Source organism: Branchiostoma floridae, chromosome 18 (assembly GCF_000003815.2).
Source record: "Branchiostoma floridae strain S238N-H82 chromosome 18, Bfl_VNyyK, whole genome shotgun sequence".
Classification (NCBI taxonomy): Eukaryota; Metazoa; Chordata; class Leptocardii; order Amphioxiformes; family Branchiostomatidae; genus Branchiostoma; species Branchiostoma floridae.
In genome coordinates, this window is record NC_049996.1 from 15,654,984 (window position 1) to 15,670,364 (window position 15,381).

Here is a 15,381-nt window from a genome sequence, read left to right on the forward strand (position 1 = left end):
TGCGATCTTAACTTATCAAAGCACACTGTATTTGCGGTAGCTTTCATCCTGTTATTGAAGGTTATTCTGCGGGTTATTCCCGGGTTATTCTCGGGTTATTCCGCTAAATACCCGGACCCGTCAACGCTATCGCAAAATGAACCGTGCGATTTAACGACAACTCCTCAAATGTTACATGACCAGTGTTTTACTGCAAATCAAGAAACATTTTCCTTTCCTAGACTTTGCTAATGAGCGCTGCAATGTTTTCTGTACGAGTAGAGGTCATGGATAAACAGTATTCTTACAACGTTTATTTGAAGGGCTAAGAAGGGCTGAGAATTGTCGTAAAAACGCACGGTACATTGCGTTTATTTGAAGGGCTGAGAAGGGCTGAGAATTGTCGTAAAAACGCACGGTACATTTTGCGACCATAGCAGACCCATCCAAGGACGAACCATTAAACCGGGGACAAAGCCGGGCGCCTGCGGCGCCCCGGCAAAAAAGTGTTTGAAATGTTACAAGAAGGTTTAAAACTGGTTAAAGAGATAGACGTAAGAAATTAGTCAATTTCTCTGATTGTCTGCTAAACCTGAGTGATGAGAAAGTCATGATCAAGTCATGCGTACAATTAATCGACCAACTGTGCCACGCCATATTTGGCGAGGACAGCAGATGACGTAATTTCCAGACGACACTTTACCCAGATGAAACGTCACGGTGTCCGCGGGGTTGCCAGGGACGATGAAGCCGAACTCGAGCAGGAGATTGTCGTTGTCTGCGCGCCCGTAACTGTTCATGACCTCGGCGTGCCTCCTGTACACCGTCTCCGTACGGCTCTCCAGGCAGCGCCGTTTCTCGTTGTACCGGTGTCTGATCTGGGAACATGGAACCACGTGCGCACATGCTGGGCGAAATCCTCTCTCTTTTTTTTCTATTCCTCAGTTTAATTTCAACCTGTCTTTCACTATGGCTTTCCTACACCTTGCTAACGCATTAAAGATATAATAGCCATCCCTTGATTCGCTTTGGCAACACAATTTACACATTGTGAATATGATATTTGTTGTTGAATGTGATATTTGTTGTTAAATTTCATAAGAGTCGATGTAATAAATCGGTATCTCTGTTATCTGACCCTTACCTCCCTCATGACCTCATGAAAAGCGGCCTGCAGGCCGATTTCAGCTTCTCATGAACAAATGAAGGTCCAAACAAACAAAAATCCAATTATAAATTGAAATAAAAAATAATGAATAATCATTTTAGAACATGGGAATGTCACATTTTAGAAGATTTCTTTGTCTTTCAAAAATCTCTTTAGCGCAGAAAATTGATCTCAACTACAGGAAAAAAAACATACGGAACGAACTGTTTAGAAAATAATAATTCTTGTTCGGTCCTTTACCTTTGCTTGCGCTGCGTGGTTGATGGAGTCGACCAAAGGGAACATGGTGGGGGTAGGGGTGTCCCCCGAGTCCCGGAGATGGCAGCAAGTTTCACCTCCAAGGGGCACGTCAAACGCACGCGTCTTGATCGCTGACCACGCCCACCTGAACAAAAAACAATATATGACATTCGTAAAAGATACTGGCCCTTATTACCTTTTCACTCATGACCTCAATGAAAAGCGGCTCTCCAGGCAGATCTGCCGGTGGCGTAAGGGGTGTTCTAAGCCACCGGTTGATCTGCCTGAAGATTAGCTCGCATGCCGATTTGTAATTTTTGAAAATTATGCTTGAAAAAGGCATAATAGCATCGGTTAATGGTGCAATGCTAATGCATCAAATTTTCAACGACCACTGTCGCCTTCTTCATAATCAATACTGATGACCAATCACTTCAGAAGGTAAACTTGCGAGAGTTACAGACATGTGACTTATCAACACGTGATCTTGTGGATACGTGACGTCAACAATTGGTCAAACGTGCCAGGAAGTTTCTAACGCCCACCGTCCCTGTTGCATCAGTTAATGTATCAAATCATAGGCTACCTGACACTCAATATTACTTACTTGAAGTCTTTGAAATTGAAAGCATCTTCTTGATCAGGAAACAGATCTGCGAGCATCTTGAAGAACGGCGCCAGCTCCTTGTACTCCTTGTGACATTCGTACTTCTTCGCCTTCGCCCTTCCTCGGAGGGAGTTCGGCAAAAGTCGGAAGTCGTCTTCGGTGAAGAACGCCGGACACGTGTACTCCTCGGGCAGGATGTCGATGTACGGGCTCCAGAAGGATTCTTCTCGCCTGTATTTTTCACACATAAGGAAAACTGCGAGGGCCTGTGTGGGGGTTAGCTGAGGATCCGCACTGCAAAAAGAAAAAAGAAAAGAAAAACAAAATGTGAGCAGACTGAGGCTACATGATGTTGGGGACATGATTTCTGAACTCTCGTCATGGAACGTTAGCCTGGGTACCATCCGATTTCTACCGGGCTCCTTACACTCTCTACCTTAAAGGTGAAGTAGCGAGTGCAAGGAGCCCCGGTAGAATTCCCTCGGTAAGAGTTCGGTAACGTTTGGAAGTCGTCTTCAGTGAAGAACACAGGACACGGTTGTACACCCCCCCCCCCACATCTACGTTGGGATAACTTTAACGTTCAGTATAGTTGGTGAGCTTCTAAACATGATCTTATAAGAACTGAACTTATAAAGAAACCGTTATGAACTCTTTGTGACACGTGTTCTTCTCTATCTTTCCTCGGTAAGAGTTCGGCAAAGACCAAAATTCGTCTTCAATGAAGAACACGGGACACTCTTGTACACCCCCACTTCTACTTTGAGATAACCTCACCGTTCAATATAGTTGAGATTCTAAACATGGTCTCATGAGTTGTAATGAGAGCGTTATGATCTCTTTGTGACATTCGCACTACTTCGTCTTTCCTCGGTAAAAACTCGACAAAAGACGGAAGTCGGAAGAACAGAGGCCACGGCTGTACAACCCACACATCTACTTGGAGCTAACCTTACGGCTCACCGTTCAATATACGGAGCGAAGTAGGAATCCATAATGGCGTCTATAGTGATAAGTAGTCTCTTAGGGATCGCCAGAATCAGTTCTTCATGCTGAAAGAGGAGAAATAACCGCATTACTTTCTTCTTAGAGATAAAGCAAGTGGCTCTGTGGCCTAAAATTACTCGCATGAATAGCTAGTATGAAACATTGCTCTCAGAATCATTTTCCAGCCCCTACGTACTCTAGACCTAAAAAGTAACGGTTCGCTGAAATATCCCCTTCTATATGAAATAGCTACAATAGTTTGAGAGGCTATGATTTTATCTTTTTATAAAAAAAACTTTGTCCTGCTAGTCTACAAAATATTGACAGCAGTTTCCGGCAATTTTATTATGTCTCAGCAGCTTTTAGCAGTTTTATAATGTCTCAGTCATAATGTATTTTTACATGTCATCAAGTTATAATATGTTGAGATCCAGATTCTGGTTCTAATACCTTTAAAGCCTTAGTCGCCATCAGTCCCCGACCAGTTTCTAAAGAGAAAACACACGCACACACACGGCAGGCAAGGACGGGTAAGTCATGGAGTAGAATATTAGCCTGGTATCCAGCCGTATTACGCATACCTCCCGAATGTCTTTTGTCCTCTCCGCGCATTTGCGGAGACAATAGAAGAGACTCGGGAGCTATGATACAGCTGGATACCAGGCTAGGAGAATATTCTAGAAAAGTCCTCGGTACTGAGGATTGTAAAGGAGTATTAGTAAAGATCTGACAATAAAGCGAAACTCAAATTCATAAATTCCAAATCAAATCATTTAAAGAATAAAAGATAAAGATGTAGACAAAATGCACACGGATTTATTAAATAAAAGTATAAACTGTATACCTGGAAAGACGGCGGGTTTGAGGGGCAGATTTCTGCACCCATTTCTGTGCAGCCATCGGAAGAAGCGAACGAAACTTTCTTCGTGTGCAAGAGACACTAAACAAATAAGGCAAGAAAAATAACATTACTTATCCAAACATAAAATAAACATTGGCAATTACTGTTCTCATTCAAAAAGAAAACGACCAACAAAATTAACAATTTCAGTTGAACTTACCGGGTCTGGTTTCGTCTTTCCGCCGCCGCCGCCGTCTCCATGTACGACCACGCCTAGCAACCATGGTAGCCTTTCCTGCGAAGTTTGTCACCAGAAATCTACACCTTCCCGGTGTTTCTGACAAATATGGCCTTTCTGGGGAAGAAAGAAACACGAACATATACTGTAAAATATGCGGAAACTTTCGCGGTGGTTTAATGTTCGCGGTTTACACGGTGACCGCTTCGCCGCGAACTCAAAACCATCGTGAACATTTTACTAAAAGTAGTAACGTTACAAATGTATAACACTGACTTACAGTGACCTGGCGTACTTTGTTGAAAACGCGCACTTCCCAAGCAGAGGATGATAGGAAAATTGTGACCCTTTTCTTATATGCCGTCTTTTTCTGATTAGCTGACAGAAAAAAAATGTCATATAAGCAAAAGATCACGATTTTTGCCATCAATGATCGACCTCTGCTTGGAGAGTAGAAAATGTGACCTTTGGCGTAGCCGCGCTGCATATTTTGCGAAAGAAAAAAAAAAAACTTAAATAAATGTTTATTGCGTACTACTACATATCTGTAGGATCTAACAAAACCTCACACACTTAACACTTTCCCCAATACATGTACATGTATATAGAAGATGAAAGAAAACTATCAAAGGAAGTTGAGAAAAGAAACATTAGCACCTATTTTACACCTTTTGTTTTGACCGCCAGACGGTCCCTTTCAGGAAAAAGACACCCCCGCTGATTGCAGTACTACATTTACTTGTTCATGTAAAAGTAATTATTCGAGCTACTACAACAGCTGGAAGAAAAACAATGAAGTAAACCTTGACTGCCGGCAAACGATAAGAACTTCATTATAGTCAGAGAAAGTTCAACTGTACCCGTCAGTTTTAATGTTTACCCAGACCTTGCTAAGACTAGAGAAGAGCTTTTCTCTAACGGGGAGAGACTGGGAAACTTGGAATGCTTGGAGTCGTTGGACTTGGAGATTAGGAAACAATGACATAATAAAAACTATGTGCAAATCTATAATCTTCAATCCGATATTGTGAGGGAGGATTCAAACCTTTATCGCAGCACCTTTATCTCTATCTTGTCCCGTTTCCCCGTCTTTCCATTTTTTCCAGATAGAGAAGTCAGGGAATGTTACGAGATCGATTTTCCCTTCCGATATCTGTCCGGACAAGGACATTATGTATCAGCGTCCTTGGTCCGGACAAGAGGACCAACTCATGCCCTTGTGGATTGCGTCATATTTGGCACGCCGCTTCAGCATATCCGGTTGCGAAAAACCTCTGGCTGGGCCTTGAACTGAGTCCTGTCGACAGAGACTAGTCCATTTTCTTGACGTTTGGGCAATCTGATTGTGTCCATGAAACGCTTTTTCCAGCATTGAAGACAGTCGATTACCGAGACACTAAAACAACTTTTACCGACATACGGAGTGACAGTCCCGCTTGGGTGCGAAGTACAAAAGGGGTCACAAGCTGTCACCACTCCTCAACAACGTGGCGCTCGCACAACTTCCGCTTTCCTCTGACATCTGTGTGCCGTGTAAAATTATTTCCCACCGTTTGATATATACGAGCTCTGTGCTATAATTGAACGTACTACAGTTTCCCTTGACTATAATTTTTCAGTAAAATCTGTGCTCTCCGGAATAAAAGAGACTGGATAAAAGACCGGCAGAGGATCCTACTCGTATACTCTCTACTTTATGGTGGCCCAAACCAGTCCAACAGCAAGAAAAGACTATTATATAACCGTTATACTTACTTCAGATGGTAGTCCCACTAATACGTACTGGACAGCGAAGTGATCGGAGATTGTAGCGACAGAAAAACTTCTGGAATGGCTGATTTGAGAGCGTAAACTCGCTCAAAATATTTCAAACACCGGCTTGTTCAGGTCGGCAAGCCGGTAACGGGGACAAGGGGTGAAAGGTCAACCACGTGGGTCCTGTTCTTCCGGCCATGTGTTTGCTTTGGGCTTTAATCTCCAAGCAGATGTAGGATGTGGATGTGTAACTAAATACCAGTACCTGGACGGTAACTGCAAATTTTTTAGGTGAACTAAAACACTAGTGGATACCACGTTTTAAAGACGATAGATAAGTAAAGTTACTAGTAAGTACCGAATCAATGATGACTTTGACTTAACTCGAAGTGACCATGACCCTGTCATCAATAGACAGCTTTCAGAAGCACTGTGTGTGTACATGAAATCTACCAAAAGATTCTCTTCCAGCCGTGCCACTGTCTAGTAAATTTTAGCTAGTCAGGCATAAGTGTTAGCTTTACCTGCTTTTATTGCAACAACTATTTTATTCTATTACTGTATATACATGTTCATCTTGTATTGTATTTTTATATGTCTGTGGCCACGTTACCAGCCATGCTGCCTAGTGCTCACAGTGTATTGTCTTGTTACAACCTGAATAAAGAAAGAAGTGCTATACAGGGATTCAGGGAAAAGTGTGATGATCTTGCAGCTACTTGTTTTGAGACTCAAATAATTTCTCATACAAAGATGACAATTTATCACTAAAAAGGCAACTGGCTATATGTTTAACTTACAGATTTTTGATCAAAGTTGTTTAGGTACAAGTGCAGGTCCCGGACACCTAACCCGTACACAAAAACCCGTGTACCTGTACCTGAATTTTCTTTAGGTACGGGTACAGCTCTAGCCAATGCTACACGCGTAAATAGTAAATAATTATTCCATTCCAAGACACCATGCGGGTGTTTGTTGCCACTGTTTAGAATCAATTTACCGAAGGTAAGGTCAAGAAATAGCAAAGTCGTATAGGCATAAAGGCTAGGACAGAGATCGTCGCCCCCTGTTCAGGCTGTTGTATTGGTTGGCCCATGTCCCAGTTCCTGACCATACTGGGTTACTGCCGTACAGTACGCGTTATAGCAGTGGATTGTTTTTCTGTGCGTCAGACGGCCTTGACCCGGTAGACCACCGGCTCAGGGCTGCGCTATAGAAAACAGTACCTGTGGGGACGAAAATCATTCAGGCGCCTTTGTACAAATCGTAATAGAAGTACATATTTGTGTAACGTTAATAGTAACATTAACGTTTGTAATCAGTATAGTAATTATGAGTTCCTGTACAACTCGCGCATTTGAAATGTTCATTTGATTGAGACTTTTTTCAGAGGAATAGGATAATTGCTAGAGAGTAGCGTCAAATCAACGTCACAGTACAAACGTCACTCACAACCTTCTAAACGGATTACGCATTTTAGTGAAAATTAGTTAGCATTCAATCATTAGAAAAGTCGGAAGTAATGGCAATGGTGTTTGAACTTCAGTGCGTTTATTTTTTAGTCGACGGAAATTTTTTAGCTCAAATTTGAATCGTTCACCAAAGCATTTCCTGATTTCCGTCGTGATAGTGAAAACCAGATGTGCTAGTATTTAGTATACTGAAGCCCCCGTCGCGAACAATGGACCCGTCCTCCCGCGCATGCGCAAAGACGAATGCTACGTGTTCACCGCCACGTATTGCGCATGCGCAGATCCCAATTCTCGGCACTCGCGGCGCCATTTTGCTGGAGTGGAAAGCTGGGGCAGGTAAGAATTCTTTCCGCATATTTTCCTTCTCTTAACAGTTTTTCTAGTCTTCGTAATATCCTCACATAGGTAGACCCGGTACAGAGCGCATGCACCCAGGAAAATAATCGAAAGCAGAGATCTGTTGAGTTCGCGGGTTCCCGACTACTGTTTACGAAAACGACCGTTTTCGGCCAGCCAGACTCAAATGTCTAAAAGTCTTCACGAGAAATCCCAAGCTTTCAGAGTAATCCAGAGTTTTCACATTAACTTGGACTTGCCGATTTGCCGAAAGTTCAAATCGAGTGTTTGGGAAACCTGTAGCGAAAACCAACCGGGCACATAGGCTGGTTAGCAGACAGTTCCACATTATTATTTACTTTGCCAACTCGTGAGACTTCCGTCCCTTCTTTCGGCGTGCTTTCTAAGCTCTAATCTAAGAGTCTATTAGATGGCAGATTATTTAACTATTTGCGATCGGAAGTGAATTTATGAGAAGCTTCCAGGTTGAAAATTACGCTTTGTTTTGCTCGTGCTCGTTTCCGATTTCGCTGTTGCTTCTGTGATCAGGGCGATTCTATTGTAATTTTTCGGTGGGGGTGTTAGAAAACTTTATCACTCACTGTGCAGGGAGCTCAAGAAGCGAAAGGGGGTAGATTGAAATGAATTGTCATTCATTTATTTTTCTCACGGATTAAACGTTACAAAATGGAGAGTTTGAAGATAATTTTGAGGACACTTAAGAAAGATGTTTTTGGAACTGAATGGGATCCCCCTTCTTCAATGGACAGGTCTTGAACAATGTGTCACAAGGGAGATACCATATTATCTAGGGAGCTGTTTTCTTTTGGAAACTTTGGCAACGTGCCAAAGAAAATGCATTATCCTTTTCATGGTTGTTATAGTTGATTAGGTCCACACTGACTTGATGTTTGGAATACATCTAAAAACTAATCCAAGTGAAAAGGGCAAAAAAAAAGTGCCAAAGTTTTCAGTTCCAAGTGATCACAAAGGCTGAAAAGTAACTGTTGACACAGAATTACACGATACGAAGGCATAGCAAACAACGAAGTCGTCATCTCAACAGGACATTTAGAAAGCCACAACAAAAGTTGACAATGTTTGAATGTAAGTTCATCTGTGACGGTAGTCAACACTGAATTAAAGCGCTTTACCAACAAGCTAAGATGTGTGACTTAGTCTTTGGGTCATTTCTGTCATTTCAACTTGAGAAGGATCAGAGGACTGATCAAAAGCTTGTTGGTAAGCGCTTTATTTTGTGTACGGATATATGGTCTTAGAATTGTAACATAATGTTGACAATGTTTGTTTTTTCCTTTTCCTCTCAGCGCAGTTGCAATGTCCGGATTCAACATTTTCCGCTCTTCGGACCGCCCGTTGCCCAACCGCAGCACAAACTTTAACTATGCCATCTATATCCCCGACGCTGGCGACACCACTCCCGTAGACTTCGTGGACCAGATTTGCGGGGTTGTACAGTTTGGTGCTTGCGGAAGACAAGGGACTGCGCTATACTGCGCTGTTTGCTTTAAGTCTAAAGTCGGCTACCATCGTGTGTGCAAGTCCATCGAGGGGATTTTCCCTGACGTTACCGACTTTGTCGTGAAAAGTCCCATGAAACTGAAGCCGTTGGGGTATATCGATGCCATACGCAACGATTGCGATGATATGATCGTGTATGAAGGAGGGGTTATTGTGGAAGGAAGGGAGAAGAACGAAGAACAAGTGCAAGAAGAGAAAGACTTCCAATCACAAGAAGGTAACACTAGTTAACCTTTATCTGTGGGGTAACTTATATCCGTTGTTATTTAAACAAGGTTTGCAGCAATATCAAGTCGACAGACGGTGGTTTCAAGTTATCTGTATCTGTATAGCCGGTATAACCGCCATTCGGCGTAACACACCAGCTTCGCAGGCACGCGGCGCGGCAGCAGCTGGTTATATTACACTGAACGATCCGTCACACCTAACTTTTGCACATCTAACTGCAAGCGTTCTTTAAAACTATCCAGAGAAGATGCCCCTACTGTACTTGGTGATAACAAATTCCAATCTACGATAGTTCTGGGAAAATACGAATTTTTGAACACATCAATCCTAGCTTGGAAACTCTGGTACTTGAAGTCATGGCTGTTTCTTGTTCTTTTTTGAGCTGGTATTAGATACTTATCAGTCGGTACGTCCACCAGCTTATTGGTCATTTTGTACATCATGCAAAGTCTGGACATCTTCTGTCTTCAAGTGATGTCCACTGTAGATCTGTTTTCATTTTGGTAACACTAGCATCCCTGTTGTAGTTGTTTGTACAGAATCGGGCAGCTTGGTTCTGTACCCTTTCAAGTTGCAATATTTTCAAAGCATTGTAATTCGAAACCACCAACCGTTGACTTGATATCCTTGAAAACACTTATTTCAAAGACAACGGATATAGGTTACCCCGTGGATAAAGGTGAACATACATTACTGTAAAATAATCAGATTAATGGCACATAGAAAGGGAAGAGTTTGAAACATATCTTTTGTTTGCAGTTTCTGAACAAAGGTATGATGAGCTTACAATGAGAGGTCAACATAAAACATGCAAACTTTAAAACTTAGAAACACGGCAAAAAATGTTAAAATTCACAGTGTGCATGATCCATAGGTGTTTTTTGGTATCCATGATTCAGACAACTTTTGTGCAGATTTTGAAAAATAAGTAACTATTGTGGTAAACGGTTTGGTGGTGCGGTTCTTTGAACAATACATGTAGCAACAAAAATGTGGTTAAACATAGGCTTTTTCTTTAACAATGTGTAAAAAAAAGCTAACTCAAACATACTAGTGCTGTGCTATTCATTTTTATCAATGACCCGATTTGGGTGTATTTTGGCACATCTTGAAATTTTACTGTAATGTTAATGAAGACTAGCAATTCCTGAACTGTCTACTGTATGTGTATTAATGATAAATTCTCATTTGTGCTGTTCAACTTTTTTAGAACCAATTGTACTGAAGGAAGAGTCCATTGTTCCAACAGGGAGAAAAAGGAGAAGAAAACAGGACAAACGCCTGGTGCACAGGCAACCCCCCTCAGAGGAAGGAGGTAGTACAGTCCAACTACTTTGAGTTTGAAATTATGAAGATCCACAATTAGCCTGACACACCCTCACACTCAGGGTTGACATCGCGGCAAAGCCTAAACGATATCACCCCTGACAATTCAGCCAGGGTATTTGGGTATTTGGGGCGTGGCTTCTAACCAACTGTCAGCCTATTGGCTTTTTGTTGTCGAAAGCTCGGAAAGGCGCCATATAATGCGACTCATTAATATTCAAGAGCAAGATAACAGTACCCGCGTAATGTTCTTTCAGCGTCCAGACGTCTTTATCAGGTAACATAGGGTAACCACGGCATCACCGTATACATGTACCGACCTAGCAAACGAAAAAAAAACATTACCATCACGCAAAGATAAACAGATCTTTGTACACGCCGCGCCGTACGCTGTTTGTTCGAAACTTGCAATCCGTTCGCTGATTGGCCCGCGACAAATCAGGCAAGCTCATTAATATTCATAAGCAGGGCGCCCCAAATACCCAAATACCCTTGCTGAATTGTCAGGGGTGATATCGTTAGGCTTTGCCGCGATGTCAACCCTGAGTGTGAGGGTGGCCTGACATTGCATCATAGCTATTCTTCCTTAGGCCATGTTGATATGATGAAATGGATGACATCCTCTGGGAATCTAAAATTTGATGCGAGCGTGCAAATAAAATAAAAGTTTGTCCAAAAAAAAGTTGCCTTCGTTATGAAATCTAAGTGGATAGGAAGGTTGAACAAATGGTTGAACAAAACATGTTGAACAAAACATATATGGTTGAAAACTTCTTTTTTTTTTCAATTTTTTGAAACAGCTGAAAATTGACGCACGTGTGGATGTCATCCATATAATCAAATCAACATGGCCATACTGTTCAAAATAATATGTCACACAGGAAACATATCATGAAGAGAGTACACATATACAGGGCTCGAAATACCACCTGTATATGCATGTTAGTGCAGGTAAGATTGGAGCTGTGCAGGTATTTCTGATGTCTACCTGCCCCTAACCTGCACTGGTCCATGTACTGGGTTTTATACAACGTCTTATAATGCAGGTGTATATGGATTGTTATTAGCTGCATTGACTATTACCACCTATAAAGCATAAAAGAAAAAATAGCAATGGTTCCTGAACAATTTTAGTAGGATCCATACTTCCTAAATTCAGAGTGGTGCAGGTAAAATTTGTCTGGTGCAGGTAATTTTCAATGTTACCTGCAACAGTGCAGGTATGCAGAAAAAAGTATTTCGAGCCCTGCATATACAAAAATTCACAAAAGAACAGTACACAATAAAACATCAGTTTGTATCCAGCAATTAATGTTAACCTCCTTGCATCCAGTAATCTATAATCTTACAGTGGTATCATGGGTTTGGGCCCCCAAGCTACCTTGTTAGGAACTGCAGGGGTATTTTCATTAGAAAGTATATTTTTAATGTTTTTTTTTCTTGTCTTTTGAGGTCTTGTAATAGATGAAGGTTTGGAGGAGTACTACACACCAGTAGATGGACAAAAAGTGCCCAGCTTTGGTAAGATTTAACTTTCCTTCACTGGGCCACACCAATTTTATTTGTTGCTTCTCAGATTTGCCTGTCCATTTTGTTTCATTTTCAACAACAAAAAAGTTATGAGAAAAAATAATACGGGTTTTGCTATCACCAACCCGTAGATATTGTCATTCAGTCACATACACATGATTTCATTCTAAAAATAATGCCTTTTATTCAGAACATTAGTATTACAAATTAAAGGAAGGGATACATTGTCATAAAATCTGCCATTAAACTCCTCAGGATGTTTTTTGTTTGTTATTTAAGCTGTATATCTTCACCCCAGACCTTTTGAAAAAAAAAAATTTGACCTGTTGGTCCAATTTTTTTCTCAAAAAATCTGAGCAGCAACAAACAAATTTGGTGTGGCCCAAGCATACAAATGTTGCTGTAAGCTTGTTATTGTAAATGTCGAATATCCAATTGTATGGCTGTGACAGTGTTTCATTATGAAACTTTCATAATTAGTAGTTTGAAATGCTTGCACGGCCACTGTCCTTACTTGAGGTGGTCATCCGATATGTGCAAATGGCTACATTCCTGGGCCCTACCAACATTTGAAGTTTTTATGAATATGCACAAAAACAGTTTGAATATGGACAAGAAATGCAGATTAGCAGTCGGGCTTGGGTAATTGCAGAGTTTGAATATTTGACATCAATAGCAGCTAATGCATATGACGCATATGTGGCAATTGCCCTCTAGGCTATATATATATATATATATGTACCTTTGAACAAATGCAGTGACTCAATAAATGTAAAAGTTCACGGGTTCTGACTTCTATAGCCGGTCTAACCACCCTACAACACACAAGCTTTGCATGCTCACTGGGTTGGGCTGGCATCATGAATTTTGCAGTCCCAGGTTTTTCATTTTAGCTCTTTTGAAAGTCTTATTTATCTCCACAAAAATGTAATTAGCACTTTACCAAGCTATCAATCAATTGTTCGCTTGCTTACTAAGCTATAATAATGAAAAATGGAGGTACAATGTATTGTTTGTGGTGTGTGTGTGTTTCTGGATATTTGTGGTCAGCATAACTTTTGAACCTCTGGAATGAAATGACATTTGGTATGTACATTGGGATAGGAAAGACACGGTTAAGGTTGATTTTGGCCCCCTGGTGTGTGACCTTGTTCCATGTCAGGTCGGGTTGTGTACTAGAGATGGGTGACATGGCAAACAACAATTGGTAGGGTGAAAGGGGAAATGTCATTTGCTGTCAATTAACTCATATTTGGATCAAATGTACTGGAAATTTGTTTCTTTGTGAAAACCAGTAGGGCGTCTGTTTTGATTTAAGATATTTTTAAACTAATTTTAAGCATTGACTGTCTACTAAGTTGTAGAGAATATTTCATAAATGTTTAGTAGCATTTAGCCCACACTGAGTTCCTAACTCTGAGATAGTTGGCTTGCTTTGTTTGTTTGAACTTTTGTTTATTCAGGAAAGCTCAAATTGGCCTGCAAGCAGGGATTTGTTTCTTAGTTTGTCATTTAAGATACACTTATTCATTGTTTGTTTACAGGAGAAGTTGTCAACCCTTCTGCAAAGCCAACAAAAACATGGACATCAAAAGAAAGTGATCAAGATCTAGACATTGTGGAAGGTAACAATGATATGAGGCCCAATAAACAACACTGATAGACTTCATGTGGTGTATTCAAAGCTTTATTCCTCCCACATCATGTGGTGAATATGACAGTACCCATCTCCATTTTTATAGCCCTTGGGCCACACAGCTACCATACTAGCATAACTGCCCAAGTCTTGTCTGTATGAATGAATGAATGAATGAATGAATTTTATTAACGTGTCATGCCTTAAGACGCCCAGCCCACGTAGACAAGAAGCAACATAACGGATACGTGAACATAGAATATTGTAACATAAGAGAACGTCAGGAACATAATCGGTAACTATTAAACAAACTAGGTAACAGAACAGATATCATATCATAATCATATAAATCAAAACCATCAAACCAGGATTTCACAAAACTGAACAGAGCAGAATATGTACAGAAAGTGATAAATGTAGAATGACATATTTATGTATGATGAAGAATCGCACTAGATAACCCCTTGAAGATGCAGATGTTACAATCTTTTTTTTGTTTCTTTCTTCTATCTAGGAACTAACTGCAGTACAGCAGCTCAGTACCATCTTGAAGGCAAAGGGTGGATCCCGATCGCTCCAAAGTTGGACACACCCGACGTTGGAGACTGTAGTATGTTGGCAAGTGCAAACATCAACATTGGAGTGATCCAACCTCCAGATAGACCCAGTCAGGAGAGGAGCATCTACAGTGGACCTGACACTTGGTCAGCCGTGCCCGTAGGTTTGAAGGTACCGCCCCACGATACCCATTCGGAGGGGTATCGGTGTGAGATCTGCGGAGCATGGTTCAAGACCCTGCGGATGCGATCCAGCCACATCACCAGCTGCCGGTTTGTTTGTTTGTTTATCTTTATTTATCCAGGGGTACATGTCGCCTTGCTGGCGTTTTTCAAAGATCCCTGGGGGGAAAACCCCGTACATACATGCAACATAACAGTAATCGATAACAATATCAAATCAAATAAATGGTAACACAACAAGAATTGACAAATATTAATGCAAAGTAGCTAAGACAAAATAAGGCAAATCAGTTGTACAACGTCAATCCTAATGTAACTCTGAATTATAATTGAAATGAAATAAGAAATGGAAATTTGCATACCAAGGTGAACAGAGAAAAAGAGACATAAAACAGGCAACAGTATAATTCCAGACAAACACTCTAGTTCCAGAAAACCTTAATCATTTCAAAATAGATTGAACAGATGGATTTATATTTGTAGGTATGAGATATCAAAGGACAGTGAATAGGTAGGTTGCATTAAGACATCTCAACGATGAAAGGTCTGCAGAATTCTGGCTCAGGAGACATCTAATTGCAACCTATATATTCAGCATCCTTTGATATATCATACCTACAGATATTAATTCATCTGGTTAATCTATTTTGAAATAAATTAAGGTTTTCGGAATTAAAGTGTTTGCCTGAAGTTATACTGTCGCCTGTTATAACAGATCACATTTCAGACCATGTGATATTCTGTTGTGTAGGTACA

At 40.9% G+C, this 15,381-nt stretch overlaps 1 protein-coding gene across 2 annotated transcripts in view; it reads right to left on the reverse strand.

Moving 5' to 3' along the window:
• LOC118405851 (SET domain-containing protein 4-like) overlaps window positions 1–5,996 on the reverse strand; it is a 12,430-nt gene extending 6,434 nt beyond the window's left edge. The window contains exons 1-8 of one of the 2 annotated variants that reach the window (XM_035805657.1): window positions 5,816–5,996; window positions 4,043–4,177; window positions 3,826–3,921; window positions 3,432–3,469; window positions 2,958–3,046; window positions 1,995–2,288; window positions 1,388–1,532; window positions 683–857 (exon numbers count right to left, since the gene is read on the reverse strand). In XM_035805657.1, coding sequence (XP_035661550.1) covers window positions 683–857; window positions 1,388–1,532; window positions 1,995–2,288; window positions 2,958–3,046; window positions 3,432–3,469; window positions 3,826–3,921; window positions 4,043–4,106 — 901 coding nt within the window. In that variant the 5' untranslated portion in view covers window positions 4,107–4,177; window positions 5,816–5,996. Of the gene's footprint in view, window positions 1–682; window positions 858–1,387; window positions 1,533–1,994; window positions 2,289–2,957; window positions 3,047–3,431; window positions 3,470–3,825; window positions 3,922–4,042; window positions 4,178–5,105; window positions 5,262–5,815 lie in introns of those variants that run through there. The other variant, XM_035805658.1, reaches the window with a different exon arrangement.
• Between the last annotated feature and the right edge of the window lie 9,385 nt (window positions 5,997–15,381).